Genomic DNA, 21,578 nt, shown 5'->3' with positions numbered 1-21,578 from the left:
AAGAGGAAGGTCTTGCAGGCCCTGCGGAATTGGTCCAAACACCGCAGGGCCCGCACTTCCTCCGGGAGCTGGTTCCACAGTAGTGGAGCTGCAATAGAGAAGGCCCGTTCCCGAGTAGTCTTCAATTTGGCCTCCCTTGGCCCAGGGGTATTCAGCTGGTTCTTTCCAGCTGACCTCAGCGCTCTCTGGGGTTCATATGGGGAGAGACGGTCCCTCAAGTAGGCAGGTCCTCGGCCATATAGGGCTTTAAAGGTAATAACCAGTAATGAATTTGGTACACCACTGGCAGCCAGTGCAGCCCGCGCAGCCCCGGCCGTATGTGCTCCCACCTTGGGAGCCCCAACAACAGCCTAGCTGCCGCGTTCTGCACCAGCTGCAGCCGCCGGGTTCGGCACAAGGGCAGCCCCATGTAGAGGGCATTACAGTAATCCAGTCTCGAGGTGACTGTTGCATGGATCATGGATCCATTCAACAATGGGTTGAAATTAAATCAGAAGAGTTCCAGCTCAACATTAGGAAGAACTTCCTGACAGAGCGGTTCCTCAGTGGAACAGGCTTGCTTGGGAGGTGGTAGACTCTCCTTCCTTGGAAGTTTTTAAACAGAAGCTAGATGGCCATCTGACAGCAATGCAGATCCTGTGAATTTAAGGGGAGGTATTTGTGAATTTCCTTCATTGTGCAGGAAGTTGGACTAGATGACCTTGGAGGTCCCTTCCAACTCTATGATTGTATAACTCCATGGTCCCTTCGCTTCCCAAACTCCATCCTCCATAGGCTTCCCAATCCCCAGGTTCCAGCGGAGGATCCCCCAGTTTTACAGACTTCCCCCTACCCCCAGCCAGTCGGTTGGTGGGGGGAAGCCCCTTCCCCACAGTCACCATGTATCTCTAGAGCTCCAGCAAGTTTAGAAACCTGCAAACATCCGTTTTTAAAATGAGTGCCTTTAAAGTTGAGCAGGAAACAGCGCTTCATGTTCAGCAGCAATTTTGTCAGAGCACAGACCCTCCATTTCTTTTGCTTTTGTTTTCAGACCAAGTAAAGTTGTGGAGGAACCAGACCCAGTAAGTGTGTGTGTGTGAGAGAGAGAGAGGGACGGAGGGAGGGGGCAGGGGATTCCCCGGTTTGGAGGCCCTCCCCCCACTTTAGAAAGCAGCAGGGGGAGGGAAATGTCTACTGGACACTCTATTATTCCCTATGGAGAATGATTTCCATGGGGAATTGATCCACGTGTATCTGGGGCTCTAGGGGGGATGCTCTTTGAGGTAGAGGCACCAAATTTGCAGCATAGCATCTGATGCCTTTTCTCAAAACACCCTTCAAGTTTCAAAAGGATTGGACCAGGAGGGCCAATTTTATGAGCCCCCAAAGAAGGTGCCCCTATCCTTCATTATTTCTAATGGAGGGCAGGCATTGAAAAGGTGTGCAGTCCCTTTCAATGTGATGGCCAGAACTCCCTCTGGAGTTCAATTGTACTTGTTCCAACCTTGCTCATGATTCCACCCCCAATGTCTCCTGACCCCACCCCCAAAGTCTCCTGGCTCCATCCCAAAGTCCCCAGATATTTCTTGAATTGAACTTGGCAACCCTAATCCTCCACTGGGTCCTTCCACCCATCTCAGAAAAGTCCCAGCCTGCTACTGAAAAATCTATCTACGTGTTTCTCTTAGGAATAAGGTTGCCAGCTCTGGATTGGCAAATACCTGGATATTTTGGGGGGAGGAGCCTGAGAAGGGGATGGCACAGCCCGCCTTTCAAAGCAGCCATTTTCTCCAGAGGAACTGATTTATGTTCCCTGGAGATCAGTTGTAATAGTGTGGCATCCCCAGCCACCACCTGGAGGCTGGCAACCCTATTTAGGGAGCCCTAAGTGATAATCAATTGCTACGCACTTCTCAGTGAAAGTAAATATTGGAGGAACTCTACATAAGATTTCACTGACCCTTTTCCCCCCACTCAAAACTGGCTAACATACAGTAGCTCAGACCTTGTGATAAGTTTGCAAATAAATGTTTTTACTCCTATTTTTTTAAAGTCTAAACAGAACAGGGCTTGTCAGTGGAGGTGGGCTATTTCTGATGGTCTCAGTCTCAGAACATAAAGAAATGTTATTCACCCATGCACAACGTATCATTCATTTTAAGTGGTAGGCTCTGCTCTGGAGAAGCAGTTGACTGAGTTGCCTCACAAAGTCAATTACTGCTTATTCTCAAGGAGGCGGAGGCAGCGTGGGCCAGAAAGGTTGAGCTGCCTGCCAAGAAGGCATGGAGAAATTTGCTGTGTGTCATCCTACATGACACAGTATCTCATTTGTGGATAAATATAAATCTAGCAAGAAAGAAAGAAAGAAAGAAAGAAAGAAAGAAAGAAAGAAAGAAAGAAAGAAAGAAAGAAAGAAAGAAAGAAAGAAAGAAAGAAAGAAAGAAACTATAAAATGAACCAGCCAACTGCAACATTCCCAATTCCTAGCACTGAAATAAGATAAATCTGTGTTTGAAGGCTCCCTTAATATTTCTTGCAATCCACTTTCATTAAGAGTTATTTAAGGATGGCTTTACAGTCTGATTCCTATATGGTTTCCTCAGAAAAGTGAACACTTCATAAGATTTCAGTAAAAACTTTGCCCAACTCATAACTGAGCAACATTTGAGAAATTATTTAATATACACACAGTAAAGGGAAAAATAATTGTTCCACCATCTGGAATAAAAGACACTGTTTTATGAAAACAAAAGTCTAGAACAGGGGTGGCCAATGGTAGCTCTCCAGATGTTTTTTTGCCTACAACTCCCATCAGCCCCAGCCAGCATGGCCAATGGCTGGGGCTGATGGGAGTTGTAGGCAAAAAACACCCCTGGTTGGCCACCCCTGGTCTAGAGGATTTCTCCAGTAAAAAAAGAGGGAAAAGTCAAAAGGAGAATATCTTGAAATAAATGGCATACTTATTGCTGAGAAATGAGCCTAGATATATCTCAAACAAATGCTAAAGCTCAGAATTTACTGCATCGTTCAAGCAGTTTCGTCTCTCTCATTTCATGCCACAACAAGGGACTCTACATACTCCATATGAAATACAGCAAGACTGATCCCCCCCCTCAGTAATAAACTCCACGCATGCATGACAAATCCAAGCATGCAAAATGTTTAACATCCCAGTTCAGAGATACTTTGGGGACAAAATCCGATTATGAGTTATATGCCACAATAAATAGGGCTCAGCGTTTCATAAAGCAATTTATAGTTCATAAAAATGACAAAATGTACCTGTCAGATAGAACCCGGAGAGCAGATTTCTGTGCTGCCTGCTGGAAGGAAGGGCAGAGATGTTTATTTTATACTCTGACTTTTAAAATATGAGCTCAATCAACGCTTAAAAAAAGTGTCACACACATTCCTGTCGTGTCCACATTTTAAAGCATTACAAGTAACAGTAAGCCCACAGTAAAAGGGATATTTTCCATCTATAACATCTAATAACACTTTGTTATGCTATAAAGCCAGAGGACTGTTAAAGCACTGCCCAGAACTTTAAATCTGAACTATCCTAGTCAGAGGAATTTTTTTTTTGTAAAACACATCTTTCCAGGAATCAGTTCCCTTCCTTCCCACCATCTCCTTTACCATCAGTCTCCTCCCATTCTTCAATAGAAACAGATATCACATATTTGGATTTCTGTAGTCATCTGCAGTTACAGAATTGTACATTGAGCAAGCTTTGCAAGATCTACAGGAGGCTTTTTAAGGCACTGTTGTAATAAGTTGCTGGCAAGTTTTGACTGTGCTACAGATGAATGATCCATTGATACTTCTTAGTCCTTGCCTACTGAAGCTGGTGGAAAAAATAGAGTTTGCTACTATGTTAACTTGTGGTTCAGGGAATAGAAATCATAGCTTCTACAACTAGCAGGGCATTCAAGCATAAGCAATGGACTAGCTTTCCCCTTTAATTATTGCCTTTTTCCAGACATGCCTTACACTATATACTGACATGGCTGGCTTCATTTCAGTATCTAACTGAATATCCCTTAAATTAAGATAATCTTGGCTCCAATTTCAGCCTTGGTTTTGACCTCATGCATTCTGGAATTTTGCCTTCTTGTTCTGGAATAAAGACTTTGGAGAAAGAAAGTGTATGTGGTCTGTTAAAGTCAAATGCGTGCAACTTTTTAATATAGTATTGATTTGATTCATTCATTTTAAAATTGTATCCCACCCTTCAGATAAAACCTACTAAAGTGGTCTGCAATCAAATGGAGAGGGAGGGGGGGGGAAAATAACAAAGAAGCACTATAAGTTCTATTTAAAAAAAAGAAATAAAAATATCACAATTTTAAAATAATAACAAAGTAAACAGTTTGATTAAAAAACACACACCAAAACCCAATGAATAAAACAGTTGAAAATAAAACTGCACCAAACAGTAAAAACCAGATCTAAAATCTGGATAAAAGCTAAGAACAGCCCCCTCCCCCCCAAAAATTATCAAGACAATCCCAGGGCTTTTTTGCCCCCTACCAGCTCTCCCTGGGCTGAATCACTGCTGCTAGGCCCAGTGCAATTCCCAGTCTGTGCTGCAAATGTCAGCAGCCCAGCGCAGCTTCTGGGCAATCAGTGGTAGCATGCAAAGTGCAGCTCTGAAACAGTGCCAGTGGCTGCATGCCCAGCATAGCTCCCCACTGCCACAGCACAGAGCTTTGGGCTGTGCCACCACCAAGTTAAATGCAGCTCCCAGGCTGTACAGCCAATGCCACCAGACCCAGTGGGGAGACCTGGGCCACACAGCTGGCACTGCTGGACCCACTGCAGAGCCCCGTGTCACCGCTGTTGACTCCTGGAGGTAAGTGCATTCTCTAAGCATTTGGGGGGATTTAAATCCCTGTATGTATTTTTTTAATTTAAGATTTTCCTGCAAACTTGAGGGATTCTCCAAGTTTGCTGAAAAATCTCTTTAGCCCTTATGTGGCCCTGATCTGTGAATTTAGCTATCCACAAATGGGGGCCACAGATGGTTATTAGAATATAAGATGAGGAAGAAAGTTACACTGCCTCTACATAGACACTATCAGACATACCCACTGCCAAACTTTTAAAGGAAGTAGAATATAGAGTGGGGTTTCTTTAACCAACTTATGTGTTTGGACGAGTTCATATTTGAAGAGGAAGTCCTTAAGAAATCTTGTTCCTAAGCTATTAAGGGAGCACATTGATGACATGACATCCTAAAACTCCCAATGAACTCCTTTAACTGTCATTTCATGTAGATGGTAAGTAGCATAGCAGGTAAGATGGAACCCTATAGAATTTCACAGGTCAAAAGTCATGCAAATACTAATTTCTTACCACACCCTCTAGATTAGGAGTGGCCAAACTTGCTTAACATAAGAGCCACATAGAATAAACATCAGATATTTGAGAGAGGAAGGAAGGAAGGAAAATAGATGGTGGAAGAGAAGGAGGTATAGGTGGAAAGAAAGCAACTTTAACTTTAAATGCATTCTCCAAGCCGCCAGCTAGCTTGGCTCAGAGAAGTGATTTAAAGAGATAAATGCCTTCTTCAAGCCAGTCGATGGGGCAGTGGGGGCTTTGAGAGCCAAACAATATGTGTGAAAGAGCCATATGTGGCTCCTGAGTTGCAGTTTCGCCACCCCAGCTCTAGAATGTGCCTTCCAGAAGGATTGGAATCCAATCTCATTCCAGCCATGTGTACAGTTAAGGAAAGCTGACAGTATCAGAACTCTTGATCCCACAATAGCTAGAGCTGAAAAGAGGTTATTTGCAACTTGTATCCTGCAAGGCTTCACAGTGAGTCTGGGTTTCCAGATGCCATGTGGGAATAAGAGAGGCCTCGAGAGGCAAGTTGAGCATTTTGCTGAGCTTTTACTTGGGTTTTCCCAATGTAAAATGTAATGCCAGGTAGTGGAGATATAAACTTTATAAGAGACCCAGACAAATGTAATTAAAGATTTAAAAAATTTAAAATAACATGGTTAAAACATTAGCACTCATCAGTCTTACAGGTGCCTTCTTTGTACCTGTCCTGTGCAATCCAGGGATTGGGCAAAGGAAGCTCTGGTTCTTTCCTTCGTTCTCCAGGGGACCAAGAGTGGGGGGAGCCTCAGCCAAAAGAAGGGAGGCTTGGCTTAGTAGATCTGCTGTGCAATTGAGAGATTTGGCAACAAATGGGGAAAATACATGGAAAGGTGGCTGTTCTAGAAAGAACTGTGCAATTGAGAGAGCCTGGCAAAGCAAGCAATTCCTCCTCCCTTTCTCCCCAAGGGAGGAGCTTCAGCCAATGGAGAAAACAGAGACTTTGCTCTGTAGCTCTTGTGCTATTGAGCAAGCCTGACAAGGCAAACTATGATGCAGAAGGAAGCAGAGAGGGAGAAGAAAACAGATGAAAGTCAGTTGCTGATAGGAGCCCTCCTGGGGCCTGATTCAGCCCCTGGGTTGTATGTTTGACACCCCTGTCTAGATCTAGGCTTGCCAATCCCCATGTCCCAGTGGGGGTTCTTCCGCTTTCCCAGGCTCCTTCCCGCCCCCAGTCAGCTGGCCGGCGGGAGAAAGTCCCGCCCCCAGAGGACCATGTGCCTTTCCATCTCTGTAGGCTTCAGTGTCTGATTGAAAGGCTTCCTCTTGGGATGGTGCGTCTGTGTTACTTTGAAGAAATTGGCTGCAACTCGTGAGTAGAGAGGCCAATTCCTCGCTTCAGAAACGGGGTGGGGGGGGGGAGGGAAACATCTGCTGAGCACTTCATTATTCCCTATGTGGAGATCGATTCTCATAGGGTATAATGGGAAATTGATCTGGAGGTTTCAGGGGCTCTGGGGGAGCTGTTTTTTGAGGTAGAGGCACCAATATTTCAGTATAGTATCTAGTGCCTCTCCCCAAAGTACCTCCCAAGTTTCAAAACGATTGGACCAGGGGGTCCACTTCTATGAGCCCCAAAAGAAGGTGCCCCTATCCTTCATTATTTCCTATGGAAGGAAAACATTTTAAAAAGTGTGCTGTCCCTTTATATGTGATGGTCAGAACTCCCTTGGAGTTCAATTATGCTTGTCACACCCTTGTTCCTGGCTCTGCCCCTAATGTCTCCTAGCTCCACCCCCAAAGTCTCCTGGCTCCATCCCCAAAGTCCCCAGATATTTCTTGCATTGGATTTAGCAACCCTATCTAGATCATGGGATTCCTGGCAACAGGCAGTTCTCCTTATTGGGTTCTTCAGAAGCCCTGGTCTCTGATTCTGACCCCTATGAGTCTACTGGGCTTCTGAGAAAGCAACCATGGCTTCTGATGCATCCTGGGAGTTGGAGGGCCCAGGAACTATAGAGTCTGCCAGGGTTTGATCTCTATGATGCTAGCCACCACAGCATTCTCATCCTCCAAGGTGGACTCATCAGAACCAGCCCTGACATTTTGTACTACATAGTGTAGGCAGGGGAACAGAGAGGGCCAATCCATGCCAGTCTTGTTAACTTGGCATATGGAACATCTATGCCTTTTAAAAAAAAACTACTCCTCCCAAGATGCCCAATCTTGAACACTGTCCTTTAATACCAAGGTCATGGGCCTAGATGACAGCGGCACATTCCTATTCAAGAAATAATCACATTTTTCAGCTGTGGCACCAAGGTTACAGATCTCCCTCCCCCACACAGGCTCCCCACAGAATCTTTCTCCCCACCCATGCATGGTGCCCACTATACAGTCTTTTGAAGATATCTTAATTTCCCCAGGCTTTTAGAAAATTTACCTTTACCCACTGTAGCCACATAATTTTCTTGAGTATTTTATTATCTTAAGATGCTTTTTAAGATTTATGTTTTAATATTTAAACTGAATGTTGCTTTAATCTTGCTGTAAGAAATACTGCATTTTATGTCATTATTTGGTGTAGCTGCTCCTGTTTTACTAATCTCCTTGATGTGCTTTTATCCTGTTTATATTGTATTTTTATGGTTGTAGTGGGTTTTTTTTTTAAATTAAGGCATTACATAAATATTCATATGGAAAAATAGAGTAGAAATGATTGAAGTAAAAAAAAAAAATTGATGACAGAATCATGTATCACACAATATTTTCTTTCCAGAGGAATATTCTTCTATTATTTCTAATACATGTACTAAACATATATCAGAAATGTACCAATAACAGTTTAAAAATTCTCCTAGCTTGTTGTCCTTTATCAGCAATATTCCTTGGTTTTATCGTTATTGTTTAATGATAGTAGTATTGATAGGAAGCCAAAGGTGAGGAGTTCAATTTTATTCTGATTCATTTCAGAATCTGCATCTGAAAAGATCTACAGGTGTTCCAGCAAGAGCTGCATCTCACCTGTTATCTTTAACTATGCAGGATAGTAAAGACTCTTCCCTTCCTCCTGCCATGAGAAAAATGCTGGTCCTAATGACTTGAACACTGTCCTTTAATACCAATACTTGCTCCATCTGCAGTGCGCTGTGTGCCTTGTGGGGCTCAGATGTGGCAAATGAGCCACCTAATCCCTAAAAACTATGCTCTTTGTACAATCATCCTTAGTTATAGAACGATTGCTTATTAAGACATAATTGTTGTGTTTTTATTTCTGTGCAGTTTAATTAGTTGCTTTAGGAAATTCCATTTGGCCTCTAAATGCTACTTGGATATCTATTTCAATCATCCCAAACCTGTAATATTCACTTGTTTGTAGACATGTTTCAGTGTTTATATGCTCTATTTAAACCTTGTTAACATTTGCATTTCTAGAAATTTCACACCAGCTTCCTATGTTTTGATCATTTCACAGTTACCACTACCTGAACAGAGGTCATAAGTTTACAGTGAGAACACAGCAAGGGTTTGGGTTTTTTTTTGTATTTTTGTTTGGGGTTGCCAAATGATGTTGATGTTTCAAAGGGAAAGCTTTCTGAGATACATCATATCAACTACTTTTTTGTCAATGCAAGCAAAAGTTTCTAATTAGCACACAGTTTTTTAACAGCCTGGTTTTGCCCTATGCTGTTCAATACGGATGCCTGCAAAATCTGATTGGACAACTACTTGGCTCAAATGCTGGCCCACAGGTATTCTGAAAAGCAATCTGACCAAGACTGCTTTTTTTAAACAAAGAGACCAACCTCCCCCATCCCATGGCTATCTGAGAAAAAACCTATATTACATTAAAGTCAATGAACTTAGGAGGGAGCAATTCTGCTGAGGATAGAATAAAGCACACACACTTCCTCAGACAGTGCACTTGAAAGCTCACACCCTGAATAAAACTTTGTTGGTCTTAGGTGCCACTGGACTCTAACTTTGTTTTGTTGCTTCAGACCAACATGACTACCCACTTGGATCTATCTGCTGAGGATAGATCAAGATGTATTAGTCTGTCTGTAGCAGTAGAAAAGAGCAAGAGTCCACAGCACCATAAAGACTAAAAAATATGGTGCCAAAATATGAGTTTTTGTGAGTCACTGCTCACTTCTTCAGATACAGATCTATTCTCTGTCATAGAATCTGGCCTGTTTGTCCAGTGTAGAGGGTGGAAGGTCATTGCCAGTGGACATAACTCTGATATTAGAAACCAGAACATTCAAAAACCAGTGAGGGAACATTTTAACCTTCCAGGACATTCAGTTGCACTGACTTAAGAGTAGCAGTTCTCTTACAAAAGAATTTCAAAGGGAGATTACAAAGACAGACTGTTGAATTGCAAATGATAATAAGTTCAAAACAATTCATCCTCCTGGACTTAACTGAGACCTAGGTTACCAATGCTGATTTCTCCATGCCTACTCTGCATATCATACTTAATCCAATCATGCCTGCTTTTGTCATTCAGCTGCTACTGTAATTTGGCATTTGAAACCACTCAACTCTCCAAGATACAAGGGCAGATGGACTCACATTCTAGCTATATCTGAAGAAGTGACCAGTGAGCCATGAAAGATCATACCCTGCTGCAAATTTTGCTGAGGGCAGCACTGTTAAAGTGCCACAGCACTTCCACTATCCTGAGACTCAGGGATCGTGGTAAATGCAGTCCCTTGACTTCCCTACATTTTCCCAATGTCTCGTGTATGGAAACTATGCCCCCTCCCTGGCTATACACTTTCAGTATTAAGGGATGTTGGGAAAAACACATCCAAGGATTAACCTAGATTCTTGAAATGTAAAAACCATAATTTTTAACATGGTATGATTTTTACCACATCAGAGAATTATGTCTAAATAGGTTTAATATTATGTTAAAAAGATGCTTTCCAATGTGATATTAGAACTACTTAGATTTTTAAAAATTAAAAAGTTGTGAAAGGCATGGGCAAGAGAGGTCCATTCCCTCTCTACTTTGAGGAATTTGTTCAGTTTTACAAACTCTGACGGAAAATCTTTAGATAGAATCCACAGGAGGGGAAAGATCAGCTCCTAAATGGGACACAGCTAAAGAATTTAATTAGGATTTCCTTTTGCATGCATTAATATCATCAAATGCAACACATTATATATTAAGAATGATGCCAAGACGATTAATTTTTTTTCAATATTCTTGTAGAAAAGAAACGATTAAAAAAGTGAAATGAAATGAAAAGCACAGTATGGCATTTTGATTCCATGCACAAGGTAACAAAATAGCTGAGCTGAAGGTTATAACTTTAAAAATCTTTAACCATCAGGTCTTTTGAGACTTGCATTTAAGTAACAGAACATGGAAATATCCTAACAGTGTGTGCCTACTTTAGGTTTTTACACCAACAGTGGCACCTTGTGCTTGTGAAGTGGACATTGAGAGTGGGAGTTTCTCAGTGTGCATATCCTTATGAGAATTCTTAAGCATTATTTATTGCCATAGAGCCAGGTATTGTTAAGCAACTTTGCATTTCTTTCCTTTACAACAAAGGACCCCCCCCCCGCAGAAAACAAAGGAGATTTGAGAAATATTTGTTGCTGCCCTATATACCTCAGCTCAATCTATTGTTGACATTTCAACTTGTAAGGGAAAAGATCTCCCCAGATACTGAATGAACAATGATGTTTTGCTAGTTAATTTTTCTTATGTTTATATTGCAAGTAAGGAATTGGAAAGCCAAGTATTTGAGCTATCACTGGTTCCTTGAATTCGCATTCATATAATCTTCTTGCTCAATATTTTTGAGACTTCATTCTTTTCAAGAGTATTGGTATTGTGCATGAGCAAGGACTCAGATTGTACCAAAATAAATATTGACTGTACTGCTGGACTGGAAACAGCAAAGAAGAACTGAACAGATGGTATGAAGAACCAGGCAGGAAATTCTAGGTCCACTGCTCAGCTTTAGTACTTGAACAGCAATCAGCTATGAGACACAGGATCATTTACATCCTCCTGCTCAGAAAATACAGATCCATTCACACTGAACTCCATTGATTTGGCCCTCCCCAGTGTATCAATCACAGACCGAAGGTTCTAGCTGTATCTCAAATATATGAGACAAGGTAAGTATTCTGTTGGCAGTAATAATTTTTCTGCTTCTAATTCTCTAGAGATTTTATCAGATATCTCCATCCTTTACTGCAACAAAGTCAGTTCTTGGGAACATAATCAACTGATATTCAGGTTGCAGTGTCTGCAAAACAAGCTACTAAAATTGTCACAAGTTGCAATCTGTTGTTGAAAGGAAATCAAAGAGGAAATTAAAGGCCTTCATTGTAATTGGGATCGAAGAGTGAGCTGATTCAGGGTGACTATGGCTCCAGCAGCAGTGAGGAGAAGTTGAAATCTCTGTCTTACACTGCTTAGGGAGAGCTCAGAGTTTTAACACAGTGGCCAGAGACTATTATTGTGTGCACTTTTGTGTTTTGCTGGCATTTTAACCAGTTACAATTTGACAACATGGTTAGCTCCTTTTAAAAGAAGGTGAAATCATAAGAGAGGTGTCAATTACTTAGTGATTCAGGGCACTACAAGAGGATGAAACAGACTGGACTCCAAAATCACCACAGGCAGCAGCAGTTTAGTCAGGGGCAGATGCCTTTATTGCATGCTTCTTGAACTTGGTGGGCTAAGCAAGACAGTTGTGTTAGACAAGGGCAGGACTTTTTTTTTGTAGCAGGAACTCCTTTGCATATTAGGTCACATCCTCCTGATATAGCCAATCCTCCTGGCGCTTACAGTAGGCCCTGTAAGTTCTTGGAGGTCTGGCTACATCAGGGGTGTGTGGTCTAATATGCAAAGGGGTTTCAGCTACAAAAAAAAGCCCTGGACAAGAGTGACAGCAAACACTCTGTAGTAGTCATAATCCAGCCTCAACAACTGTTATGGGTACTGTGAACATCTCCTTGTGCAGAATCTAGATATTAAGAAATTAAATGTTCATTTTTAACTGAGTAGTTACTTGCTCATGAGCAGCTGACCTGGTGACCGATGAGATCTCCTTGTTATCTCTGACCAAGGAGATAACAAGGCTATGGCATAGCGTTACAGTCAGGTCCCATGGTTGTCCATGTTTTTGTTGTTAAACTCTGGCTTCTCAGTCTAAAAATAAACACCAGGATGTGGGGAGGGGCAGCTGCTGCATGGGGTACCATTAGGGATGCCAGCTTCCAGGTGGGACCTGGGAATCCACCAGAATAACAGTTCATCTCCAGACTACAGAGATCAGTTTCCCTGAGGAAAATGGATACTTTGGAGGGTGGACTTTGTGGTATTGTAGCACATGGAGGCTCATTTCCTCCCCAGGCTCCATCCCCAAATCTCCAGGAGTTTCCCAACCTGGATCTGGCAACTCTACTCCCTCTCAGCCAGAGCAGACCTGCCAACCCTATCCCATGTCACTTGATTTGTGGCACATTTGTTGAAAAAGCCGGCTGCTTCTTTTCTCTGCATTTGGGCAAAATGTGCTAAAGGATGCAAGACTCTGAAAGGAGAGAGTTCTGTGCAGGTAATTCAGTCACTAGGGAAGCAGGTCAATTCCTGCCCAAACAATTGATTCTTGACTCCCACCTTCTTGATAGTTTACATAGGCAATCCACTAAGTAATGACTATGTAATTACATACTGGGTTTGACTCAACCATCTATTCTACTAATGAAAATAGGGGGTTCTCCTTTGGCCACCCAAAAAGATTATGCTGGAAATTATGGGTACTGTAGGGACAAAAAGCAGGTGGGATGGGGAGAAAAATTAGTGAGGAAGAAAATTTAGCAAGATTCACTGAAAAAGCCAGCTTGATCCAACCAATTGTTTAGTAGGGGAATAGAGAGGAATAGAATTTGTGCAGAAAGTATTTTAGAAGAAGAGTAAGACGAGTTGGATTTTATACCCTGCTTTTCTCTATCCTAAGGAGTCTCAAAGCATCTTACAATCACATTCCTTTTCCTTTCCCACAGCATGCACCTTGTGAGCAGCCCCGTAGCCAGGATTTGAAAAATTGGGGTGCCCTGATTTTTTCCAGGGGGCACATAGTGGCCCCAACCTCCATGGCCTTCTCTCCTACCACCGCTGAGGAGGAAAGCTGCCAGCTTGCTGCCATACACCTCCCCCCTCTCCACAGCTGCCCCAAGGTGATCCCTTTCCACCCCTCTTCCATCAGCTCTGGTGGGGAGCCACTCAGAGGTTTAGATACGTGCTGCATGGTCTCCTGCCCTTACCTGTAGCATGGTCCAGCTAGGCAAGCCCAGCGAGACAAGAGGGGGGGGGGATGGAAGGCACCACTAAGTTGCAACTGACTTCTGGGGCTACAATACCTCCAATTTGGATTTCTTCCTGTCGGAGGGCGAGCCAAGGTTGCCCAAGCACAGCTCCCACCCTCGCTCGGGTGGCCAGCAAGACCAGGCCGGAAAACTCCTGCAGGCGAACATCACCTCTCCACTGATCCCCAGCCCAGGACTGCAGCCGGGACCTCCACTTGTGTGCGCCAGCCTACCCTACCCTGCCCTGTCTGCAATGGAGTCATCCGCCCCCTACCCTCGCCGCTCTACTTGAGGGCCAGAACAGCCTCTTCTTGCAGGCGCCCTCTAACCCAACATCAGCCCAACGTGGAGCTTAACTTTCAGTCCTGGGCGCTGAAAGTGCCCCGTTGATTCTGCTTGCTGGGGGGTCAGAGATTTCTTCTAGCTCCTAAACAAGCAGAAGCAACAGAGAGCTTAAGTTTCAGTCCTGGGCTCTAAAAGTGCCCTGTTGTTTCTGCTTGCTGAGGGATCAGAGAATTCTTCCAGCCCCTAAGCAAGCAGAAGCAACTGGTATGATCACGCCCCCTAAGCAAGCAGAAGCAACGGTGTATGAGGACGGCAGAATGGAGAAGGATGCAGCTGAGGCACTGGAGGCTGGTTAGGGGCCCCAAGTCAGGGGGCCCTGCCTAGCAGTCAGAGGGCTGTACCCCCACAGGCCCCCTCATAGCTACGGGCCTGCTTGTGAGGTAGGTGGGGCCAAGAGAGTTCTGAGAGAATTGTGACTGGTCTGAGGTCACCCAGTTGCCTTCATGTGGAGGAGTGGGAAATCAAACCTGGTTCTCCAGATTAGAGTTCACCACTTTTAACCAGTACACCACACTGACAGCCAGTTTGGTGTAGTGGTTAAGGGTGCGGACTCTTATCTGGGAGAACCAGGTTTGATTCCCCACTTCTCCACTTGCACCTGCTAGCATGGCCTTGGGTCAGCCATAGCTCTGGCAGAGGTTGTCCTTGAAAGGGCAGCTGCTGTGAGAGCCCTCTCAGCCCCACCCACCTCACAGGGTGTCTGTTGTGCGGGAGGAAGGTAAAGGAGATTGTGAGCCGCTCTGAGACTCTTCGGAGTGGAGGGCGGGATATAAATCCAATATCTTCTTTTTGTGAGCTGCCGCATTCTTTCTCTTATCTCACACACTCTCCTCTCCAATGCTATTTTGCATAATTTATGATAAGCATTGAATCTTCAGTGTCATTATTGGGGAATATACACTTGACCTTCTCTCAATTAAGCATGTTCAAATCAAGCCTCCTTGTGCTACATACACAGCTCAACACGGAGTTTATCTTCACTCTCTTTCTTTCCAGCATGGACATATTCAGCAACAGCCAACACAAGGAGGCTTTTAAAAATAATTAGCATCTGCTGCAAAGGGCAGTGGCTGCTGAGATCATTAAATGCGATCATTAAACTTCATCTTCTATTAAAATCTTGTTAGCCAATTTTAAATGCATTGCAACTAAGACTTCATTAATGAAAGCTGTCATAGCTGATCTGCCTTTGCAGTGCTGAGATTTAAAAGACTCAGCTTAGGGAGTCATACCAGATTATATGTCCTTAGGGAAGGCTAAAGTTGAGGTGATGTAGCTGTAACATCCCTAGCATTATTTCTGCTATTCTTTTTTAAGCAGAGGGATATGGCATTGCTTTAGTATCACCTTCATTATTATTGTGACATTTACATCACTTGGAAACATCCTTATCCTTCATTATTTTGGTATGTTTACTGGCTTCTGTTTCTCTCCTTTATGCCTCCCTGGTAATAAGAAAGTGTGCATTAAAGAAAGGCTCACTACTTTTCATCTGGTAAACTTAGTCCTATTTCTTTTTGCTGTTGTATCATGTCCTTGGCTGGTGAAATGACAAGTTGAATATTTCATTTTCTTGGTGACACCTTATGTTTCTGCATGTTGGCACTTTCTATTTAACTAATTATCTTTAAATACTATTTTTACATGAGCAATAGGTCAACTCTGTGATTGTACTGTTAAACCCTAGGAACCTTTCCTTCTGAAAATTAGATTTATGCCTTGCAATATGCAATACGCACAACATGGACCATGATCAAAATACAAGACTGAAGTACAATATAGTGGCGCTTTTTTTTTTTTTTGCTTTGTTGGTTCAATTCAAAGCTCCTGCTCATATATGCAATCCCATTCAACTGAATGGTGGGAGTCATGTGTGCAGAGCTTTCTGTAATTTTCTGAGGTTGGAATTGAATTGGGGTTTAATTATTACCTACATGCTTTAAATTTTATATTGTATGCAGCCTGAAGCCATGTGAAAAGGTGAGCTATAAATGTTTTAGTAAATAAATCAAGCATTGTACTCTGAATCAGTTTAATCTGCCCAAACAACAGTTGCATGTTTATGCCAGTTCCTGAAATGGGTGCTTAGGACTTCAAATTGTAACAAGTCACAATACCTAAAATGATTGATTGAGAATCCATATGCAGATATAATAACATTTTAATATGCACTGGCTCTGGCTTCCCTGTTGTAATTGTTTACTTATTTGAGTTATTTATAAGTTGACTCTCCAGAGAATTAATTGTAAAGTATTAAAACAGAGTTCTATTTCTCTGCCTTTTACAGATGGAGTTCCATTTTGGAGGCATGTCTCTCAGGATGGGCTCTGGTTGTTTCCTTAGCTTCTATTTATACAATTCCACTATTCCTTTGGCAGAGACCAAGAGCACATACCAGGGTGTTGCCTTTTATGAATCTCAGGAGATGTGAGAGGCAAACAGAGTGGATGAACTTTGGTTACATATTCCAGACAAGCACAATGACTCTATTTATTCAGACTAAGCTGCTGAATGCAGATTGATTGACTCTGTGGGCAATAAATTTTCACAGCCACAAAACCTCAGTGGCAACCAACCTGATCCTGAAAGGGGGTGGGGGGACCTACCTACATGACTAGGGTTGGAAAAATACATTTGATTATTTTTCCAGACATGTAAACTAGTCATTCAAATTCTTTTACCACTGATTGACATGGATTGCACAACTGGATTCAAAGGCTTATTTCTTGCCTTAAAGTTTCTACTTTGCTATAAAATGTTCCTATTCTAAGAGCACAAAAGAAAAAAAACCAAGGAAGAGATATTTGCATTACAGTCAGCGATCACCTCTTAATATTGCACCTAAGATGGATTTAACTTGCCCAATGACCTCTATACTGAAGAACAGAGAATTATAATGTAGATGTTTCATGCACCATTCCACACTTGGGGGGAACCAAGAGGCAATAATCACTACGATTCAGTGCTCAGAATAATCTTAAGTACAGTTTTGACATCTCCATGACACAAAGCTTCAGACATTTTCAGAAAGACATGATGATAAAATTATTACTTTATGCATTATAAATCAAAGGGAACTGGATCTTCTTAACTTTCAGATTTATGTTAACTACCCAGCAGTCTGCTAATTGTGTGCTCTTCAGATATTGATTGGGGATTAAAAAGGTAAGGTTTCTTCAGTGTCAGTGAAATTAAATACCCAAACAGGGAAAATTTTTTTCTGCACATTACATCTTCTGATCACTGCCTGTAAAATTAAAACTGTAATTTTGAATGGATAAATGATGCTAATTAAAGGAGGAAAATGCATTTATATAATTAAAAGTAAGAATCTGTCTAATATGTGTGGAAAATGTAATTACAGTAGGCTTCTTGATATATATTATCAGCTCAAAATGGTTCCTGTGTCTTCTCAAACCCTTAAGCCTGTTAACAAGGTAAGTCCTGGAAATCCTTCTTTATACCACCATATATTATCTGCTCTTCTAATGCTTCTTTTTCTTCCTCTTGTCAATATTTAAAGATCCCAAGGCACTAGTTTTTCACATCATGACATTTGACATTTTAATTAATTTATTTATATCACACTTTTCTCCTGAAAGGGAAGCTTATATCACATCAAGCAGCTTATATTATTCTCCTCTTCTTCCATTTTATCCTCCAAACAGCAACCCTATGAGATAGGTTAGGCTGAGAGTGTATGACTGGCCCAAGGTGGTCCTGCGATTTTCCATGGCAGAGTGGGGATTCAACCTTCTAACCACTACATCAGATCTACCCAGGAATAGATTTTGAGTCCAGTGCCACCTTTAAGACCAACAAAAGTTTATTCAAGGTATGAGCTTTCATGTGCATGAACACTTCTTCATGTGTGTGTATACACAAAAGCTCAGGCCCTGAAAAAACTTTTGTTGGTCTTAAAGGTGTCATTGGACTCAAAATCTGTTCTACTGCTTCAGACCAACCTGGCTGCTCACCTGGATCTACCCAGGAATGACATCCTTTGGATCTGGAAGCCTCTTAAGTCCCTTTCATACAGGCTGTTCATACAACCCACTCTGGCTTCTGAGGACAAAAGGATTTTTAAAGGTTAAAATACTGTCCTCTAGCAGTTAATGAAGTTTCAGTCTGAATTTTCAAAAACTTATTTTCATCCAGGGTTTTGGGGTTTTTTTTTTTTGCTTTGTTGGTTCAATTCAAAGCAATGCTTTATCCTTTAGGTGTGTGAAACCTTAAAAAATTCATTTATCTTCTGACAACAAAGCAAATTTTAAGACCCTGTATGAAAGGGACTCTGATTTGTTTGCCTACCTCAATGATTAAGAAAATGCACTTCAAATGTTTTCAGGGCAATTTCCATCTATTCTTCATATGTTTTAGGGATAATACATGAGCCTGTTTCAGGAAGGACAGGATAGAAATGTGAAATAATAAATAAAATAAATGATAAACGATATTGTACAGATAGCAGGAATAAGCCCTGGTGAGCCCATGGCACAAATTAACTTTCTGGCCAGTCACTTCTTTTGTTTCCCAGAGTTGGCAACAATCTCTTGGCCTCTGAACTATGAGTCTCTGAGATTGTTTTGGTGTTTAAACACTATATGGTATTTATCCATTAATTTAGAAGGCGTTGTACAAAGAATAACTTGAGCATGAAAAAAAACCCACACACAATAGTTAAAAGATTGTGCAAAGGGAACTGCATGTTTTGCTAACCGGTATTTTGAGCTGCCTAACAAAGTGCTTCTTATCAATCTCTTAATTAAGCAACTGCAATCATATCTGTAGCATATACATTTTATAGCTGTCTTACCTGCTCATTCTCATCTTCATCACTACTCAACTTGAGGTCATCTTCTAATGTTCTGAAGAAAGAATAAAAATTTATATATAACTTCAAAGTGATGATTCATAAGCATTATGACAGTCATCAGAAATGCCTACTATATGGCAACAGTCTAATATTCTTACATTCCCCAGTATAAGGTCAGGTAGAACATATAATATTTCTAAGTAATTAATTGATAGAGGGTTGTCAGCTCTGGATTGGGAAATATCTGAAGATATTGGAGGCATAGCCTGAGGAAGGCGAGGTTTGGGGAAGTGGGGTATAATGCTATAGCGTTCACCTTCCAAAGTGGCCATTTGCTCCAGGTAAACTGATCTCTGTCACTCGAACAGCAGTTGTAAACTGAGGAGATCTCCACCCACCACCTGAAGGGTTGACAACCCCAAAATGACAGCATGATAAATTCTGACCATTCATACATAAATGCACTGTAATATCGATGGAAATTGAAAATATTCTGCTTAATGGTGCTATGTGACAATATAAATATATGACTAAAATAGTGACAGAACCCAGGTTGTGGTGGGAACTGCGCCAACTTTCTCCAAACATGTCTTAGGGGGAAAAAATCCTAGTGCAAATATTGAAATTTATGTCTTTACAAACACACCCTAGCACTTTTCACAATCTTGCAATATTTACTACACGATTCTGAGAAAAAACCCAGCTGACTAAAAGAGTGACAGAACCCAGGTTGTACTGGGAACTGCACCAGCTTTCTCCAAACATGTCCTAGGGGGAAAAACCCTAGTGCAAATATTGTAATTTATGTCTTCACAAACATACCCTAGCACTTTTCACAATCTTGCAATATTTACTATATGATTCTGAGGAAAGACCCAGCTGATTCTGTGGCAAAGACAACATCCATATAGACCTACTAAATAAATACTTTCTTGGAATGCTCAGATTATATATTTATATGAAATCTCTGAAATGAGGGATTTTCAGTCCTGTTCTCTTCCAGATTTGCTTATAAGAAATGGAATGAAGGGGGTTCTTCATTGTATGAAAAGTGAGCATAGGGATATATTTTCTTAGCAAAATACTTAATGTCAGTGATTGGTTTGGTAAGTATTTAATAGGGTTCCCAACCCCTGCTGGAGGTGGGGGTTCCTCCGATTTTGGGACCTCCAACCCTCCACCATCAACCTGCCTGGCAAGGGAGCCCCACTCCCAAAGAGCACTGGCACACTGCAATGTGCGCGGCATGATGGCATCATCCAGAATAATCAAAGTTTCCCCCCCAAAATGCTAGAGCATATCCCGATAAAGTGCTCAGCATGATAATAGCACTTTCAGGTGATGTCACTGTGCTGCACAAACTTCAAAGAAAATTCCCCCACTGAGAACCAGGTAAAACCTGGCAACTGTAGAGTCAGTTCTGATGACATCTCCCATGGTTGTCTTGTGAAAAAAAATCACACAAGACATTCTGTGCTCTTCTATGAAAAGAAAATACTGACTTCATTTTTTCACAGAAAAGAAGCTCCAGTCTCAGTCAAGTTCGTGCTCCCAACATAGTGCTGATCACACAAATAACAATTCCCATATGCAGTATTTATGTGTAATTCTACAAATACACCATAAAATTAAAATAACTATCATTCTAGGACCCTTGGAAGAGGAATAATAATCTTAAGAAGAACATGCCAGTTAGTTGCAACCAACTCTTGGTAACCTCCTTCCATGGGGTGTTCCAGGCATGAGATGAGCAGAGGTTGTTTGCAATTGCCTTCCTTCACTAACTGTAGTTTTAACATATAACCTGTACTTTGACAATTATGCAAATAAAGGATGACTTGATTTGGCCTTCCTCCACAAAGCAATTCCAGTCTCCTTTGGTGATAGTTTTAACCAGGGGTGGAATTCTAGCAGGAGCTCCTTTGCATATTAGGCCACACACCCTTGATGTAGCCAGTCCTTCAAGAGCTTCCACCCTTGGTTTTACCCATAGCTAACCTTGCTAAGCTCCCAAGCCTTGACAAGCTCAGGATAAATTGCGCTAAATTCAAGTTAAAGCTTGACGACCAATTTTAAATCTTCTTTGTTCTGTGTGGGATTGTAGCTTACACACATCTGTAATCAATTTCAAGATTCAAAATTTCCATATTTCGTGCCTCAAGGAGGGTATGAGCTCCTACGATTATACGTGGTCTTTCCCTATAAAGTCCCAATAGATATGCTGATTGGTAAGAACCTAACACAAAGATTGTTGTATCATGTAATATTTAGTTGTCAATTTTTTTAAAAAGCCCCCTATTGGTGGGGAAGAAATGGCTATTGTGGTGAAAGGGGCATGGAAAATGTCTACTAAGTGGGTGGGTCCAAGAAAATCAAAACCTCCCCACCCACACAGCAGTCATCCCAACTCTTTTGCACTCTCCCAAAACTTTGCAACATAGCAGGTTTGGGGAAAACTGGAGGAGAACTCAGAAAATGCACCACTGCACAATAATGCTGTGAGGGAGCAGGAAACCACCCCACTTCCCAACAGCATTGAACCTGGAGGAAATAACCTATGCAGAAATGGCCTCACTGAATGCCTGCTAGAAAGCTGCCGCCAATAGTAGTTCCTTAGCACTTATGAAGCAGCCTTATACCAGTCAGAACATGGGCCTGTGCAGGTTACTATTAACTTCTTTGCGTGGTAGTGGCTTTACAGAGTCTTAAGGAAAGGGTTTTTCACACACCTGCTTCCCAAGAACATACATTCTTTCAACAACATTTATTTATG

At 41.8% G+C, this 21,578-nt stretch overlaps 1 protein-coding gene across 2 annotated transcripts in view; it reads right to left on the bottom strand.

The window, feature by feature from the left end:
- Positions 1-21,578, bottom strand: part of AFF3 (ALF transcription elongation factor 3) — a 372,886-nt gene that overhangs the window by 78,756 nt on the left and 272,552 nt on the right. Inside the window, exons 7-8 of one of the 2 annotated variants that reach the window (XM_060233827.1) lie at positions 18,806-18,857; positions 3,262-3,302 (exon numbers count right to left, since the gene is read on the bottom strand). In XM_060233827.1, coding sequence (XP_060089810.1) covers positions 3,262-3,302; positions 18,806-18,857 — 93 coding nt within the window. The remainder of the gene's footprint in view (positions 1-3,261; positions 3,303-18,805; positions 18,858-21,578) is intronic. The other variant, XM_060233829.1, reaches the window with a different exon arrangement.

This window comes from Heteronotia binoei, chromosome 3, assembly GCF_032191835.1.
Source record: "Heteronotia binoei isolate CCM8104 ecotype False Entrance Well chromosome 3, APGP_CSIRO_Hbin_v1, whole genome shotgun sequence".
Classification (NCBI taxonomy): domain Eukaryota; kingdom Metazoa; phylum Chordata; class Lepidosauria; order Squamata; family Gekkonidae; genus Heteronotia; species Heteronotia binoei.
This window is presented reverse-complemented; position numbering and strand designations above follow the sequence as displayed.